The sequence below is a fragment of the Electrona antarctica genome, assembly GCF_951216825.1.
Source record: "Electrona antarctica genome assembly, chromosome: 6".
NCBI classification, from domain to species: Eukaryota; Metazoa; Chordata; class Actinopteri; order Myctophiformes; family Myctophidae; genus Electrona; species Electrona antarctica.
In genome coordinates this window covers 35,940,805-35,959,770 of record NC_136811.1, presented here as the reverse complement: position 1 = coordinate 35,959,770, position 18,966 = coordinate 35,940,805, and the positions used below count along the sequence as shown (strand labels likewise).

Sequence of the window (18,966 nt, the reverse complement as noted above, 5' to 3'; positions counted from 1 at the left end):
GCATATTAATTGAACTATTAGAGTCAGAGTGTACAGATTGACCAATTTGTGTCCATTTGTATACTCTCATAGTTGAATTATCATTCATATTCTGGTATGAATAAAATACGCACAAAGAGGAGATTAGAGGAAGTGAAAGTACACTGTGAAGTCTATATGCCTTGCAAAATAAGTGGGATTTAACGTCTGAGTATAAATGCTGAGACTGTCTGATAAGGCACTTAGATAAACATTCTTCTCTCTTTTTTTTTTTTAAATAGTTTTTATTAGGCTTTTTGTATTATGACATAACTTAAGAAAATAATTGACAGATAATGAGTAATTAAGTGACATACAATACATAATAAAAAAGGTACATAAATGTGATAAAGAAAAAACAAAACAGTTAAACATTGACAAATGTGAACAGACAAACAAAGTAAAGACAACAGGACAGACATTCTTGCTCTCAAACTCTCCCAACCCGACATTCTTCTTTTTAAATGAGAAAATAAAATAAGAAAAAACACTCAGTTCCTTTCTCCTTTTTTTTCTTCTTTCCAATTTTTTATTTTGTTATCTATTGTGTAGGAGGGGTTAGCGTGCACCTATTGAAATAGTCAATGAAGGGTTGCCATGTCTGGTAAAATCTATCTTCACTCCCTCTCAATTCAAACTTTATCTTTTCCAATTGCAAATAGTGCATAACCTCTTTCATAAGTGTAGTGTGAGTCGGAACATGTGCTTGCTTCCAGTTCAACAGTATCAGTCTGCGAGCCAGTAGAGTCACATATTTTACCATGTTATATTGGAAAGTAGACAATTTGACCCCGGGGCTTTTAACTCCTAGAACTGCTGTCAGTGGATCCGGGTCAAAAGGTTTTCCAACAATGTCTGATAGTGATTTAAATATACTTTGCCAATATGATGTTAGTTTAGTGCAGTGCCAGAACATATGCGCCAGAGTGGCCGGCGACTGGCCACATCTGTCGCAGGCTGGATTCACATTCGGATACATTCTGTTGAGTTTTTCCTTTGACAAATGTAACCTGTGTAATATTTTAAATTGTATAAGACCATGCCTGGCGCATACTGAAGAAGAGTGCACCAATTTTTGAGATGTAGACCATTGCTCGTCAGTGATAGATATTCCTAAATCGTTTTCCCAAGCAGTTTTTAAATAATCCAAGGAGGCATTACTATCTAAACATGAGAGAGAATTATAAATAATAGAAACACCTCCTTTGACCAATGGGTCAGGTAGAAATATAGATTCCATTGATGAGTTGGTAGGTATGTTTGGAAATGAAGCAGTGTGCTGTGTTAAAAAATGTCGTATCTGTAGAAATCTAAAAAAATTTGATTGGGGTAAATTAAATTTGCGTCGTATTTGTTCAAAGGTCGGGAATAATCCATCAATATAAAGATCTTTGAAGGAGTGAATACCATTTCTATGCCACACTTTAAACAATGAGTCAGAAAGGGAAGGTGGAAAAGCATGGTTAGCGACCAGTGGTGCGCGCACAGAACCCGGGTGCCAACCGAAATGCCTTCGTATTGAGAGCCAGATTTTGAGAGAATGCGAGACTATGGAATTCTTTGGCAACTTAGTATATTTTGAGGCCACTGGGGAAAAGATTAATGCTGACAACGATGTTGGGGGGCAACATTGACCTTCAATAAATGCCCACGTAGGCAATTGATCTTGGAGCCAAAATGAGAGCGCACGTAAATTACACGCCCAAAACATTCTTCTCTCTTAAATACAAATGACCATACTGCGTAATCTGTCCATGCCACAGCACAGATGAAGGCTCCAAATGTATCTGGTGATATGAAATGATTGATATGAAATGATGTAATGCCAGCTAACAGTGAGATTTTGGTAGTAAGGATTTTAAAATCTTTCCATTTTCAGCGCTAACGGAGCGCAATAACAAAATGGTATCTCTGGTTCAAATGTATGTCATAGATATATGGTACCGCAACTGAAATGAAACATCAGCTGTTAAAGTATGTGCTCGACTGCTATATGGAATGCAGATAACTGGGAATGACCTTTTAATGACTTTATATCTTTATGTGTGTGTGTGTGTGTGTGTGTGTGTGTGTGTGTGTGTGTGTGTGTGTGTGTGTGTGTGTGTGTGTGTGTGTGTGTGTGTGTGTGTGTGTGTGTGTGTGTGTGTGTGTGTGTGTGTGTTACTGTCACAGCTACATTCAGAATTCGCAGCCTTACCTGAACAACATGACAGCAGTGGGCTGCATGATGGCGCTGGCTGCCGTCTTCCCACTGGGGATTGATGGCCTCCATGTCCACCGATCACAGTTTCCTGTAGTGTGCCAGGTAATGGCAGAGAGAGAGAGAGAGAGAGGGGCGGCAGTGGCTCAGGGGTAGAGTGACCGGATGGAAACCGCAAGGTTCCCAGTTCGAAGCCGGGCTCCCCCAGAGTTACTGTCGAAGTGTCCTTGAGCAAGACTCTGAACCCCTAATTGCTCCCGATGTGCAGGTTGGTGCCGTGCATGGTTTCCTCCGGCATCGGTGTGTGAATGGGTGAATGTAATGCACCATCTCTGTAAAGTGCCTTGGATAAAGGCGCTATATAAATGCACCATTTACTATTTACTTTAGAGAGAGAGAGATGGATAAAGGTGTGGCAGTGCATGTTAGGTTTGAGGTGATGGTTTTCGGAGGGAGAAACCTGCTGCTGAGAGACAAATAAACACCTCTATAAATTGTTACCTCACTTCTCTCTCTCTCTCACCTCTATCTCTCTGTCTCTCTCACCTCCATCTCTGTCTCTCTGTCTCTCTCACCTCCATCTCTGTCTGTCTGTCTGTCTGTCTGTCTGTCTGTCTGTCTGTCTGTCTGTCTGTCTGTCTGTCTGTCTGTCTCTTGAACACACCTCATCATCTCCCATCTCTTCACCACTCACTCTGTCTTCTTCTCTCACCTTCATACTTTTCTCCACACTCTCTACCATCCCTTCCTTCATGCGTTCTGTCCCTCCCAACATTACTCCTCCTAACAATCTCTCTCCATTCCCCTGCATCTCTCCTTCCTCCCTCAACTATACCTCCTCTCCATCTTTTTTCCTTCTCATGCTCCCTTACCCCACCCCCTATTCTTTCTCCCCCTGACCATCACACATTTCACCTCCTCTCCTCCCTCCCCCTGCGCTGTACTGCTCCCACGTATCTCACCTCTCCTTGTGTGACTTTCCTTCCATCCTTCTTCCACTCGTCCTCTTTGGCTCTCTGCAGTTCCGCCTGTGGCTGTTGGGCCTGGGCTTCAGCTTGGCCTACGGCAGCATGTTCACCAAGATCTGGTGGGTCCACACCCTCTTCACCAAGAAGGAGGAGAAGAAAGAGAAGAAGAAGGTATAGCGAGGAGCAGTGGATTAAGATCTGTCGTGCACGCACGCACGCGTGTGTGTGTTTGTTTGTGTGTGTGTGTGTGTGTGTGTGTGTGTGTGTGTGTGTGTGTGTGTGTGTGTTGGGGGGGGGGGGGGGGGGGGGTGTATGGGCGGAGGGGGGCGCATTTTTTAGGTATTGGCAGTAGTGGAAAGTATATAAGTACATTAGCTCAAGTATTATTCTTATTCGTTTAGGTCTATTTTTCAATACTTTATACTTCTACTCCACTACATCTCAGTGGCAAATATTGTAATTTGTACTCCACTACAATTATTTAACTTACAGTACTTCATAGATTTAGATTCTCATTACAAAAATACATCTTTTTTTTGTTTGTCTATTCGAAAGTAGCCGATCTACAGAGCTTGTATAGATCGGATCGCAATGGGTGAACTTGTGAGCTTGTAGATCTACTAGATTTAGTATTTATTTAAAAACATGGGAGTAGTTTTTTTCCACCACGGGAGAGAGGCCAGAGAGAGGTCAGGGTGTACTACATCCCTTATAAAATTAAAACCTTACAGAGCCATTTTATATACACACTTAGAGTTAAGGAAACACTCTAGATTTCACAGTGTAAGCTTCTAAAGAGAGCATGGGCTGGCTCCATGTGTCGAGGATCAGTGGTGTACAGTGAGTTGTACAGTATAGTGGTGGGAAAAGTACTCACAGTTTTTACTTTTAAGTAAAAGTCCGGTAATCAAAATGTTACCAAAAGTAAAAGCACTCGTCGATCATCATGCAGAACGTCCTGTTTTCGTCCTGTTATGATTTTAGTTTTTTTTAATAGTTTAAATCTTTTGAAATCTGTTTGGATTGTTTTAGAAAATTTCTGAAACTTGTTAATTTTGCATTTTATTTTTGAAACTCTTTTGAAAAAATAAAGTCATTGTTTGTAGGTCATATAAAAATAAGATATTAACTGTATACCAAAAATGGGTCCCGACACATTGTTCGGGAAACACATAGAGCCCCACATGGCAATTGACCTTTTTTATGACATCGCTATCGCTATTGTGCAGCTGATGTGTCCCAATTAAAAAAATGTCAACCTGACGTCCCTACTTTGGGCAAATTGGGCCTGATATTGCAGTTGAAAATGTACACACACACACACACACACACACACACACACACACACACACACACACACACACACACACACACACACACACACACACACACACACACACACACACACACACACACACACACACAATACATGCATGAATGCATGGACAGACACAGACATGCACATAAAGATACAGCACTGAGGCACACACACACCCACGGGAAGCCAGACCCCTGCACTATATGTAGCCTGATTATTCATGCGTGCATGTGTTACAAACGCAAGAGCGCATGCGCACACGCGCGTGTGTTAATTCTCACACACAGTGTGTCTCCTCTCAAAGATAGTGTGACCTGGAACCAGTGAGATACTGCCAGTCTACGATGTGTTGTGGGAATTTCTAAGACCTAATCAGAAGAATGGGAGATTAAGCCATTTGTGGAATATTTATGAATATGGATGAGTATTAAAGTTCTATGCAGAAACCCATCCTTCAGGGGCTTTATTATTTTAGCCAGTGCACGACGAATCGGGTTGACTTTCAACGCTCTTCATGTCCACAGAAGGGCAATTTGCCAGAGAATGATGTGCAAAAGTATTTAAAGAAACTTTGCCGTGCGTCAGAAACAGAGAGGGAGGATTTGTGGTGTGTGTGTGTGTGTGTGTGTGTGTGTGTGTGTGTGTGTGTGTGTGTGTGTGTGTGTGTGTGTGTGTGTGTGTGTGTGTGTGTGTGTGTGTGTGTGTGTGTGTGTGTGTGTGTGTGTGTGTGTGTGTGTGTGTGTGTGTGTGTGTGTGTGTGTGTGTGTGTGTTGGGGTAGCTGCTCAAATCATTTTCATGCAACTCAACTGAAGAGACAACCAAGGCTGTTTAAACACCCTATACACTGGTTCCCAAACACTGGGTCGAGACCCATTTGTGGGTCACGGACACATTTTTATGGGTCCCTTTATTTTTTGTTTCCTACATTTTGTTTTTAATTATTTATTTCAAAACATTTTCAAAAAGCAACATATTTCATGAATTAATAAAAGAAAAATCTAAGAAATTCCATAAATTAGAAAACGAATGTTTAAGAGGGTTAAGTAGTACAAGCTCACAGATCTGCTAAAAGTTTGGGAACCACTGCTATTGAAAGGACTCCTTTTTTTTCCCTACACCAAATCTCTTCACCGGAAATAGTAGATCGGTTATTTTTTAAAAGGGTTTGCCCCATGCAGAACAGGGATGCTATGGTTCATGTGGTTAATATCTGTTTTATTTTATTGCTGTGTTGAAGGTACAGTAGCTGGTAGCGTGCCACTGTGCATGAAATAAAAACAAGGATTGTTGCTATAGAAGAGCAAAGGGGGAGAGCATGTTTTGATTGGCTGTTGTTTTGGCCTGTAATTCTTTCAGTATGGCTCTATATGCTATAGAATAATGGAAGTTCATATGGGTGTTTTTATATCATACACATAGACACGTCATGCATATTGATCCTATTTAAAATGCTAATTTTGATGTAAAATGACAACATGATATAGATATAGTGTAGGTGCTGCAGCTCTATGTAACACAAATGCATGCGCCCACACATTATCCCCAACGGCCCTCTAAATCCATACACACAAATACACCAGCTCCATCCCCAAAGAACTACATGGATATGCTCTCTCTCTCACACTCTCTCTGTCTCTCTCTCTCTGATTCTTGCTCTCTCTCTATTTCTCCATCTCTCTTTCATGCATGCTCTGTCTGACTGTCTCTCTCTGTCTCTCCCTCCTCTGTCTCTCTCTCTCTCTCTCTCTCTCTCTCTTTCTCTCCCTCCACTTGGTCTCACTCACACATTTACGCAAACACAGACACATTGTATCCGACGATCCATCATCTCACTGACACATTTACGCACTCAGGCACAGACAAACTGTTGTGCATTCATCCAGAAATCACAAGGACACCTGTCCTAGAAGGAGTCCTGGCCGTTTGTCTCTGTTCGTGGACTCGGCTCCTGATGTCCTTGGGCAGCGTGTGTGATTGTTGCGGTTGCCTGTGTGCATCTCTGACGTCGATGTGCGTTCTCTGTCCTATAATCCTCCCCGGCAGCACTTGGAGCCATGGAAACTGTATGCAACGGTGGGGGTGCTGCTGGCCATCGACTTCCTGTCTCTCATGATCTGGCAGATCGTGGACCCTCTCCACATCACTGTGGAGGTAAAGTATATACCTTCCTTGTCTGGTTGAGATTCTCCGTTCCCATGTTGAGATATATGGAGTTTGAGGACAGATACTCGTGGTTGATGATCACGCTGTTACCAACGATGAGTCTTACCCTGAGTGATTCCTGACCCTTTTTTAAAATGAAAAAACCCAGTTTCATATGCATTAGACCACGGACCCACAAATGATTTATGTTTCATGTCTGGGACCCCAATCTACACTGTACAATCCTGTGTTCATTTAACTGTCACAGTATACAAATGGAACTACATGCACCTGTAAGGGTCCATTTTGTTTCATTTTTGCACTTATTTACAGACCCATTCCATAATAGTCCATTTGGTTCCTAATTACCAGTAAGACGCCCTGAGGGCGAGAAGCGACAGGTCTGGGAATAACCATATATGGACTTTTATTTTTCCATATCTTTTTTTAGGGTCGCTACTAGCCCCTATACAGCTTTTGACCCCACATGCCATTGACAATGAAAGGAGAAATTAGGTCAAATGTCCGCCAAATATGACGTAAATTAAACATCAAAACATTAAACGCCATTGACAATGAAGCGAAAATGTACGTCATATGTAGACGAGCAAATCGGCTAACCAATCACATTAATTCAGTTGTCATCTTGCATGATCATTGTGAAAAGGGGGACTTTTTTAGGGGAATCATACATTGTTATAATATCTTGTCATTACTACATCATATATCATATATCATATCATATATCAATTGCAATTCATAAAAAGATTTGTTAGGGAGAGTTCAATACAGAGAGATAATTAATACAATTAACCAGACCAGGAATAGTTAACTAAATGGCTTCACAGGTGTCTATTTCGGAGGATCATTTCTCTTGTTCCGTGTGTCGTGAGATATTCAAAGATCCCGTGATTCAAAGATCCCGTGCTTCTATCGTGTAGCCATAGCTTTTGCAAAGCTTTTGCATATTTGTTTGTGGCCCGATTAGAATGGCTCATAGCTCTAAAACTATAGGGAACTCTAGTTTTGGCCAGAAGCGCAATGTTCTGTCTTCATTTCTGACTTCAGCATGCATCTCGTTTGTAATATGAACACTTCTAGAGAGACTTTAGCGTGACCAGTGTGAGATAAGCACTATTTCGGATTTTCAACATTGTTCAAACATAGCTGATCTAGAAGCTCATACAGATTAAACGCTCCTAGTAGCGTTTAAACTTAGTAAAAAAAAAGGAAACATTGACAGTTTGAACATTTCTAATAAAATCATCAAAACAGGGTCAGCATGTTGACAGTGTCTTTACGCTGGAGGAGGTTTCCTCCAGTGGCAACTGGAAGAGATCAACGTCACCTTGATGTTCCCACCGAGCACTCGGGCCACACAGCTGTACTGATAGAAGGAGCCATCTACATGTGGGGAGGCGCCACCTACGATACAAGGGGACGGACTGATTGTTACTTGCGCAAGCATGGCAGTTACTGCGACGTGCTTTATGCATTTGATGTGGACACCCACAGATGGTTCAAACCCATGGTGTCAGGGACTGTTCCAGAGGAGAGGAACCACCACTCCGCCGGTGTCTTGGGGGAGGTCATGTTTATCTATGGAGGATATGGACCTCTATAAGTTGGACACCACCACAATGGTCTGGTCTTTAATGAATACCAGAGGCAATGGAGCCAGAGGAAATATAGACTTTACTTAATTTAATAACGCTGCCACCATCATCGGAACGAAGTTGTTTGTATTTAAGTGCGATTATAGCCAGTCCGGGCAACCTGACTTCAACGACATCAGAGTGTTTGACACTTGACACTTCAATTACGCTTCTGACATTCACCCTATACCTACAATGGAGAGCTGTACATATTTAAAAGTGAAACGCGGTATATGGCCAGATATCTGTGGAAATTCAATCCAGAGACCTTCTCCTGGAGGAGGGTTGAGCTCAAGGGGAAAAGGCCGAGTTCAATGAGTAAGATGTGCTGTTGCATGGTGGGTGATCGTTTCATTCTATTTAATAATGATGACCTGTTCGTCTTAGGTGACATTCACACCAGAAAGCTTTGCTGCGATTAAAACGAATCCTGCTGCGCATTGTCAGAAAGTGCACTTCGTTTGGCAGGTGTGAAGGCTCATTCGAATCCTAATGCGTATCAAAGAACCGCATTCTACTCCGAGCAAAAACGGGGGTTTCGCTTCGCTTCCAATCGCACTTGATTACGATTCGGTGCAGGTGTGAAAGCAATCCACAGTAAATAAAGGAAATGAAGCAAACAATGTGGCGGGTGAGGAGCTGAACACAGTTGGAGACGGAGAAGGCATATTTCACGCAGCGCAAAGATGTCCCGTTACCGTGGATAGACGTGGTCGAATGAGGAGACTGAAGCCCTGATCGAAATGAGGACGAGTACATTAATCAATTGTTTAAGGAAACACATAAAAACACTGCAGTGTATTATAGCCTACAGAATATTCTGTCTGTCTGTCTGTGCGTGCCGTAAACATGGAATGCTGTCACTGTGTGGGGACTGGGGAGTAGGGACTTTCATCTCGATAAACTTGTAAACATTTTGCGCTGCTGTCTGTTATATCAGTGCGCTCAGTGCTGTGCCTCCATGCCCAAAAGAACAGTGTGTGGCTGCGTGCGTAGAGAGACAGAGAGAGAGAGAGAGAAAGAGAGAGATGGGGGTCCAGTGACAGTCCCAGACGGCACGACACATGCACGTTATGAGTATAATTTTATCACCATAGATTTCACTGTGTAGGCTAGTTTATGAATGGAACACATTGATAAAGGTCCCCCCTGCTGCGTTTCCAATTGCTGCGGATGACAGTGTGAAGGCAAATTAAATATGCAAGAATCCCAATTTCTCCGCCCATTCGCATTGAGTCTACCGAAGTATTAGGTGGGAATGTGACCTTAGACTTGAGCCCTAGTCTTAAGACGTTATGTAAGCTAGCAGTTATTCAGTATCGTCTGGACCACTCTGAACTCCCACACAACATCAGGTGGGAACTGGTAGCCATGAGAACCAACGGCAGCAGAAAGGGAAATTCTTGGCCTAAACCGAATACCAAATTTAGGAAACAGTTGACCGAATAGCTGAATATGATTAATATTATATATTATATTAAGATTATTAATATTATATTTTTTTCACTCTTATATACAGCTTCTGTCCCCACACGTCTCATATATGCCATTGACAATGAAAGGAGAAACTAGATCATATGTCCGATTGTCCGTCAAATATGACATAAATTTGTGGCAACACAAGCAGTAAATGCCATTGACAATGAAGGGAAAATGTACGTCATATGTAGACGAGCAAATCGGCTAACCAATCACATAAATTCAGTTGTTCATGTGATGCCCCTCACTTCACACAGGTGTGATTTTTAATTGACGTTTTCGGGCCGGGTAGGGCGTAAATTGTGTGCTAATTATAGTAAGGCCAGGCGGGGCCTCAGGCCAGCCCAGTTCGGGCCAGTCTAGAGTTTGAATGGACAGGTATCAGGTAGACGGGTGGGGAAGCATCAACATATGGGATGTCAGAACAGGTCAGCTCCACATATGGAGATCTAAGGGTTTGATGAGGTCAGATCAACATGGTGTCCGTGAGGTCAGATGTAGAGTTGCTGGCCGGCTCCATATGCAGATGTAGGTGATAATCCACTCTTCATGGCTATATGGCTACACAGGGTTTGATGAGGTCAGTGTTGTGATCTTCATATATGAAGATGTCCAGTATGAATCAGCCCCAAGACTTAAACAATGAAAATATGGATTTACTTGAAAACCTAGACAGTGAGGAAATAAATAAAAACTTAAATATGTTATTTAAGTTTTATTAACAACATAATTTATATTATTTATTTATTATACAATTTTTTTAATAACATAAAAAATGAAACTTATTTTTTAATTTAAGATTTCATTACCAGCATTAGATATCAAAATGAAAAGAGAGGTATTTCTTCAGCAAAATGGACAACTTTTGAGGGTGACAAAATCACCATGACATTGGCATTGTGATTATGCATTGTGATTAACTGGAAAAAAGAAAAAAATTGTAATAACATAATAAATTAAACATTCTAATTTTATTTTTTAAGTAAAAGAAAGACCCTGAAAAAGTGGGAGAAAGAGGCAGCCGAGAGAGAGAAGGGGACAAAATCTTCAAAGATTTGACACGATTTGATACGAACCAATGGCCCGATGTACGGAGATCCTCAAAGATCGGTCGGAGATGAAGAGAGATGGAAATCCTCAAAGACAGATTCGCAAGAGATAAATTAGGGCCTTGAAGAGACAATAAAGGTTGGAGAGAGACAGAAAGAGATGGAGAAAGACAGAAATCCTCAAAGAGACAGAGATCCTCAAAGATAGATTCGCAAATACTAATTGCCATGTCTGCTTATTATATGCAACCTTTGACTTGTTTTTTCTGTAAAGTCACTTGCAAATAAATTATTGGTAGTTGCTGGTTGATGTTTTTTTGGGCTTGATTCTAAAGTGTATAGTAGTTGCTTATTTGGGCTTGCTTCCACATTTCTTCACATCAAGGAACCCCAGATTAATAGGCTATGTGTTAGGATGCAGAGGGATTTGAACCCAATATGCAGAGTCACAGCAAACTAGGGCGGATTTCAAAAAATGTAATAAAGAAAAGGCAAGTCTTACACTGGAATAGTATGCAGGGAAAAACTCAGGAACGCAGGAAACAGCAATGAGTAGTATAGCCATAAAACAGGAATCCAGGAACTTGCATCGACAACATCAAACTATGAACTGACAAGGCATGCTTGCTAAGAGTCCAGTCTTATAGGGGGAAGGTTGATTGTAGAATAGTTCACAGGTGGGATGACGAGGGAGTTGGAGACAGGTGAGTAAATGGGACTGCAGTGTGGAATGGAAAGTGGGAGTGGCCAGGGCTGACATGGTCTGTGGAGAGACAGACCCTGACAGTACCCCGTCAGGAGGGCGGACTGGAGGCCGAGACGAGGCTGCGGAGGCGCCGTCAGGAGGGCGGACTGGAGGCCGAGACGAGGCTGCGGAGGTGCCGTCAGGAGGGCGGCCTGGAGGCCGAGACGAGGTGGAGGAGGCGCCGTCAGGAGGGCGGCCTGGAGGCTGAGACGAGGCGGAGGAACGTGGAAGCGGAGCCGGGTATGCTGCAGACGGAGGCGACGCCGGAGATGCTGCAGACGGAGGCGACGCCGGAGATGCTGCAGGTTCGGAAGGTGACGCCGGAGATGCTGCAGACGGAGGCGACGCCCGGGATGCTGCAGGTTCGGAAGGCGACGCCAGAGATGCTGCAGGTTCGGAAGGCGACGCCGGAGATGCTGCAGACGGAGGCGACGCCGGAGATGCTGCAGACGGAGGCGACGCCGGAGATGCTGCAGACGGAGGCGACGCCGGAGATGCTGCAGGTTCGGAAGGCGACGCCGGAGATGCTGCAGACGGAGGCGACGCCGGAGGTGCTGCAGGTTTGGAAGGCGACGCTGGAGATGCTGCAGATGGAGGCGACGCTGGAGGTGCTGTAGGCTCGGAAGGCGACGCCGGAGATGCTGCAGACGGAGGCGACGCTGGAGGTGCTGCAGACGGAGGCGACACCGGAGATGCTGCAGACGGAGGCGACGCCGGAGATGCTGCAGACGGAGGCGACGCCGGAGGTGCTGCAGACGGAGGCGACGCCGGAGATGCTGCAGACGGAGGCGACGCCGGAGATGCTGCAGACGGAGGCGACGCCGGAGGTGCTGCAGGCTCGGAAGGCGACGCCGGAGATGCTGCAGATGGAGGCGACGCCGGAGGTGCTGCAGGCGGAGGCGACGCCGGAGATGCTGCAGGCTCAGAAGGCGACGCCGGAGATGCTGCAGGCAGAGCTGCAGGTGGAGCTGCAGGAAGAGGAGACGGAGCTGCAGGTGGGACTGCAGACACAGGAGGCGGGGCTGCCAACGCAGGAGGCGGGGCTGCAGGCGGAGGAGGTGGAGCTGCAGGCGGAGCTGCAGACACTGGAGGCGGGGATGCAGGCGGAGCTGCAGACACTGGAGGCAGGGATGCAGGCGGAGCTGCAGACACTGGAGGCGGGGATGCAGGCGGAGCTGCAGACACTGGAGGCGGGGATGCAGGCGGAGCTGCAGACACTGGAGGCGGGACTGCAGGCGGAACTGCAGACACTGGAGGCGGGACTGCAGGCGGAACTGCATACTCAGGACAGGAGGAGGATGCTGCAGACTCTGGTGACGGGACCCCAGAGGACTCTGCACACCCAGGAGATGAGGAGGATGCTGCAGACTCTGGAGACGGAGAGCCATCGCCCAACACACCTGGCAGCTGTAGGAAGCAGCTGACCAGATAGCCCAGGAGGAGAGCTTCCATAACCTCAGGCCGACCCCGGTCACCACTGGAGACGACTGACAAGGGCTCTGGCAGGTCATCGGCTGATAGTGTTGACAAGGAAGGTGCTGAACTTTGAAACTGTTGTTGATTGTCTTGTGGCATCTCCTCCAAACCTGCGTGCTGAACTCCAGAAGGAGATTACAGTACACCAGCAGTGGTTCAAAGAGAGGCCATGGACAAACCATTTTGTTCCCTACCTGGATGTTGTTAATGGGAGGCTTAATAGCTTTGTGGAGACCAGCTCACCCCATGTTTCCCAGTCAGCTCCTCACTCAATTAGGGTTGGAGTGATGAGCCTACGTCCCACTAGCCTGGATGCTAACCAGCAGAACACTCACTCTGTGGATTTAATTCCCCATTTTCGCGGCAATGAGGAGGTTCCGGTTTATTCTAAAATGACATGAATTAAAATGACATGAATTGCTCACCGTAAATGCCGTGTCATACACAATTGTTATAAATATTTCATACATCAGTTGCAGAATCTTCCCTCATATTGAAGACATGAATAATGTGGCATTTTGTTATTGTAATGTTAAATTGTCAAAACCTTCATGGTCTGTATTTATTTGTGTATGATAGAAAAGACTACATTTCTGTTGGTGTAATCAAATTGGAAAACAAACAAACAAATTGTTTTTCAAGTGACAACAATCAAAGTGACAGTACTGGGAAACGGAATGTAAAGTGATGTGAAGGCTTCTCCATCTAACATCAACATGTCACAGTGAAACGGGTATTGTTGCTGTACAAAGTGAATTTTTGCTTAAGCAACTTAGATTTTCGTAATATCCACCCACCTGGCATCAAAATGCAGTCATTACTGCAGCCCAGACGACCTCTGTACTCCAGGGGATCTTGCCCTCTACACTATACAATCACCAGACTTATGCTTAGGGTGCACTTTTTCCTACTCCCCACTATGTTGCTGTGTCATCATTTCTCATGGCCTTTCTCTCTCTTTCTCCCTTGCTGTCGTTCTCCACCTTCGCCATCACTCTCTCTCCCTCTGCGTCCATCCATGTGAGTAGAAGTTCACGAGGGAGGCCCCCAAAGGAGATCTGGACGTCCTCATTCAGCCACTGTTGGAACACTGCAGCTCAGAAAAGATGAACACTTGGCTTGGTATTCCTCTTTCTATTTTATTGTGTCTTTACACTCCCCTTCACCACTTTCTTCCTCTGAGTCACAGACTCGCTCGCTTTCTCTCATTTGAATGTCTCTGTCAAAGACAGACAAATGCGTACAAATACGCTGACAGATTCCATACTATACACTTTTGTGCGTTTAGTTTAACTAGAAATATTTGCTCCTCTGAGCACAGAACTTCACCAGGCCATGCACATAGCTTATTGTGAGGCAGCCTTCGGCCTGGCGGAGACAATGAAAAAATACATTCATGTAACTACTGTTTATAATGTAATACTTATCCTGATAGTAATGAGAGAAAGACTGTGTGTGTGTTCACGCAAACATTTTCTCCTCAAATATCAGTAGTTACATAGCAGAATGTACACACGCACACACACACACACACACACACACACACACACACACACACACACACACACATATACACACACACACACACACACACACACACACACACACACACACACACACACACACACACACATACACTCACACACACACACACACACACACACACACACACACTTGCTTTATCTCTCATTCGCATACTTTACACTTTATCGTCTCATCGTTCTTCTTTCTGTCTCTCTCATCACCCTCCCGTGTCCTTCAAAGTAATGGCAGCAGCTCTTACGGAAAGGATTATGATCTTGAAATTCAAATGATGTGGGTCACAAACTGGGCCATCGCTCTTGTAACATTGAAGGAAACATGTCCAGCCTTCGTCAAGAGTCACTCATAGGAGTTCTCTTCTTTTCATTTGATGTCACTCCCTCATGTTATATTCCCCTCTCGCACTCAGTTAGTCACTCTGTAGTTGTGTTCTTTCAGGATATTTCTTCCTCTCTGTTTTGTTTTTCTTCCGTGCTTTATGTCTCTCCCAATCACTCACTTCCTCGCTGCCTCCCTCACTTGCTCGTTTGCACTGAGTCTGTTGGCAGCCTCTGTCTGCCTCGCTCACTCACCAACTCACCCATTTAATAATGTATTATTTTAACCCCCTGATCTCTCTCTATCCCTTACTTTTCCCCTTTGTTTTCTAGGCGTGGTGTATGGCTACAAGGGTCTGCTGCTGTTGTTGGGTATATTTCTGGCCTACGAAACCAAGTCCGTCTCTACAGAGAAGATCAATGACCATCGGGCTGTGGGGATGGCTATTTACAACGTTGCTGTGAGTGCAAAACAGAAACGATGCCAGTACACTTTGAAGCCTAATTTATGTTTCTGTATATGATTATGACGTGTCGTGTGCCAAAAGTAACAATCAATCTTCTGCTATTTTTGGTCCATAGAGCACGGAATACTGCTAGATGACATTTAGAATGAGCATTGTGTACTGAAGTTGTCACTATATTTATTTTGTCCTATAATGTTGCACCAGGTGTTTTGTTGGCTTACAGAATACCTCTGCACACACCAAAGGGTACTAACAGGTATTCTGTACATACAGTTGGGTGCCACCGATATTGTCCCTTATCATTTGACCCATTTAGGCCTGACCTCAACATTTTTAAAAATCCTTCTAAATCCTCCAGTTTTCTGAAATAAATATTTTCACGATTTTTCAAAAATAGCAGACCTACAAGCTCGTAGCGCGCCACTCGGTGGCGCGCTATGAGCTTGTAGATCTGCTATTTTTCAATAGCTAAATTATAACATAATGTTTAAAACACCAAAAGGGGTTCCCGCCCAAAATGGGTTAACTGCACCCAGGTGAAAAAGAAATATACTAAAGTATAGTACATTTATTATATAAATGTATTATTTTCAAAAAAATTAAGTTGTACTTAGTTGCACTAAAGTTGCACTAAAGATATATTTAAACATATTTTAAATATATTTTAATGTACTTTCCCCCCCGAAAAAAATACAATTTAATTACAAATAAAGTACAGCACAGTACACTTTTCCTGGTGTCATTAAGTATATTAAAGTATACTATCATTACATTTATAGTGCATTAACAATACATATCAAGTACTAAATAAATATTTAGAGTATATTGCAATTATGCTTAAAATATACTATCAATGTATTGCAAATATACTTGTATTTGTTTCAAGTATACTATCAATGTATTACACATATACGAGTATGTATTCAATTAATTTGAAGTATACTTTTAATAGTTTGAAGTAGTAATGTAATAATAACGCATTTAAACTCACTACAAGTACACAGACAATTAATTTAAAATATACTATTATTACAATTAAAGTATGTTTGTGTTGTAACATTATTATTACATTGCTAGTACACTTGAAACTATTGAAAGTATACTTCAAATGAATTTATATTATACTATTATACTTAAATTTTGAGCATAATTACTATACTACTATTACTATATATATTTATTTAGTACAAATGAGTATATTAAATATACTTCTGAAAAGTATAAATTTGCATATATTCTTAAAAAAAGAATATGCCAAAAATTGTCATATTGTAAAGGCTTGAGGTATAGTTGCGGCCTGCAAGAGTCATGACAACTCTTTGTTGGCGCAACCATCAACAACAAACCCAATCCAACAAACCCAATACTGCACATACAGTATGAGAGAGACTGGCCAAATCAACAGACATTTACAGTCATGGTTTTACTAAACAAATTACATAAAACAACATGAATCACCAAAAAACACTAACAAAACACTAAACACAATGACCCATAAAATAACGCAACCCAATATGCATTCTAATATTCAAATAACACCACAAATAAGAACAATAACAGTCCTTGGAACCCCAGTGCATGCTGGGAAATGGACTTCCTCTAGCCACCAATATATTTTAATACACTCAAAATATAATAATTTAAAATATATTTTAAAGGAAAGGTACTTAAGTTGAACAAAAGATAAACATTATTTGAACACACTTTTAAAAATTACATTTGATATTTTTGTTTAGTACACTTAAACAAATTACAAATTAATTTATGTTGACATTTAATGTGCTTTATATAAATATATTTTGAATTTACTTAATAACAATACATTACAAATATAATGTAAGAATAATAGCATCCAGGAACATTCATGAATAGTATACTTAAAATAAAGTAGACTAAAGTAAACTTTAAGTGTAATGCTTGTTCTGTATACTTTGTCAGCATTATACTATAAATGCACTGATGAAAAATTTACTTTTATGAAGTATAATTAAGTGAAACTTCAATACATTGTATACATTGTAATGTATACTTGAACATATTTTGATTGTATTTGTGAAAAGTATACTTTTTATATGCATATTATAGTATATCTTAAGATAAGTGCATATTGAGGATACTTTCCTAGGAGTATACTGTATAAGAACTTAAAATACAATAGTTTAAAATATATTTAAAATTAAATGTACTTAAGTTCAACAAAAGCTTAACATTATCAGAATACATTTTTGAAAAGTACATTTAATTGAATTAGAATTATGTTGACATTCAATGTACTTTCTAGAAATATATATTGAATGCACTCTGATTATATTTGTAAAAAAATGTATTGGAAAGAAATGTACTGTTAGCATGCTTTGACAAAAGTACCAATATACTTTTAGTACAAAAGTATACCTTCAGTATAATAAACGTACTAAAAGTATATTTTTAATATATTAAAATACATTACTTTTTCACCTGGGTGTCCTTTTGCGCAGATCACGCAAACCTCAGCAAAAAGAAAAGGACAATATCGATGGCCTCCAACTGTATGTCTAATGTCACCATAGAGACTGGACAGTTTCATATATTGCTACAGTAGCTGTGACTATACAGCTGGTGTCCGATTCTGGATTATTGTTACATTGACCTACAGTATAGGCTAAAGACATACTAAACAAAACATAAAACACAGACAAGATCAATAGTTGGTGAAAGTAATGAAATGCTGTCGGATGGTCCCTACTTCAGGAACAAATTTACTCTCTGTAAATGTACTATATTCCCAAAAGAGAAAAGAGCAAAGGCTTGGGGGAATACTTGTGAGTAGAGAGACATGGGAGCCAAAGACAATCTGTGAATTACATGATAGCTCACCTTCATTGCTTTATTGAGAGGCTGAACTCTTGGCATCATTATAAGTTAAAATCTATCTGAGCTTTTCACCAAGCGGTGGATTTGCCTGCATTTTCATAATCTTTCATCAGTTATCAACTGAACTTCGCCCTCCACAGTAGTACTGTAGTTTCAGTAGAATTCTATGTTATTGTCGTGCTGCTTTCGCCATATTTCTTTTTATGTTCTTTCGTAATTAATGCCCTCATACTCATACTTCGGTGTCATACAAAAGTAGCTAAAATGGTATATCTATAGCTTGTAGATTTACAAGCTTGTAGTTTTTATTTTTTTAATTTGAATCCTAAAAGGTAACAGGTTAGGACATATGAGGTATCCACCAGACAGAAATGATATGCAATATGCATGTGTACAATAGTATGAACAGTGGTTATTACTGGTTAGTGGTTACAGACTACAAGATCACTTTGAGATCAGAGCATACCATATAGTGGGAGCGGCCTTTCTTATGATTAATACTTTATTATTTTCAGGGCATATAGTAAACATAAAGTCACCAAACACAACAAAACAGTGTTACCATGGACTGTTAAAATTATCTGATGCAGGATTCAAAGAAACTTACAACTGCAGACACTAACAGTAAAAGGAAAAATAAATTACAGTATACATTCAACAGAACATACAGATGCATAATTAAACAGTAATGTACAAGACCCATACTGTAGAAGCCCACACCATTAGAAAATGTTCT

General features: G+C 41.8%; 1 protein-coding gene across 2 annotated transcripts in view; it reads left to right on the top strand.

The window, feature by feature from the left end:
- gabbr1a (gamma-aminobutyric acid (GABA) B receptor, 1a) overlaps nt 1-18,966 on the top strand; it is a gene marked incomplete at its 5' end in the record, with an annotated part of 66,480 nt that overhangs the window by 44,360 nt on the left and 3,154 nt on the right. For both annotated transcript variants that reach the window (XM_079504078.1, XM_079504079.1), the window contains 5 exons: nt 2,191-2,323; nt 3,241-3,357; nt 6,549-6,656; nt 14,080-14,173; nt 15,244-15,371. In XM_079504078.1, the coding sequence (XP_079360204.1) occupies nt 2,191-2,323; nt 3,241-3,357; nt 6,549-6,656; nt 14,080-14,173; nt 15,244-15,371 (580 nt within the window). The remainder of the gene's footprint in view (nt 1-2,190; nt 2,324-3,240; nt 3,358-6,548; nt 6,657-14,079; nt 14,174-15,243; nt 15,372-18,966) is intronic.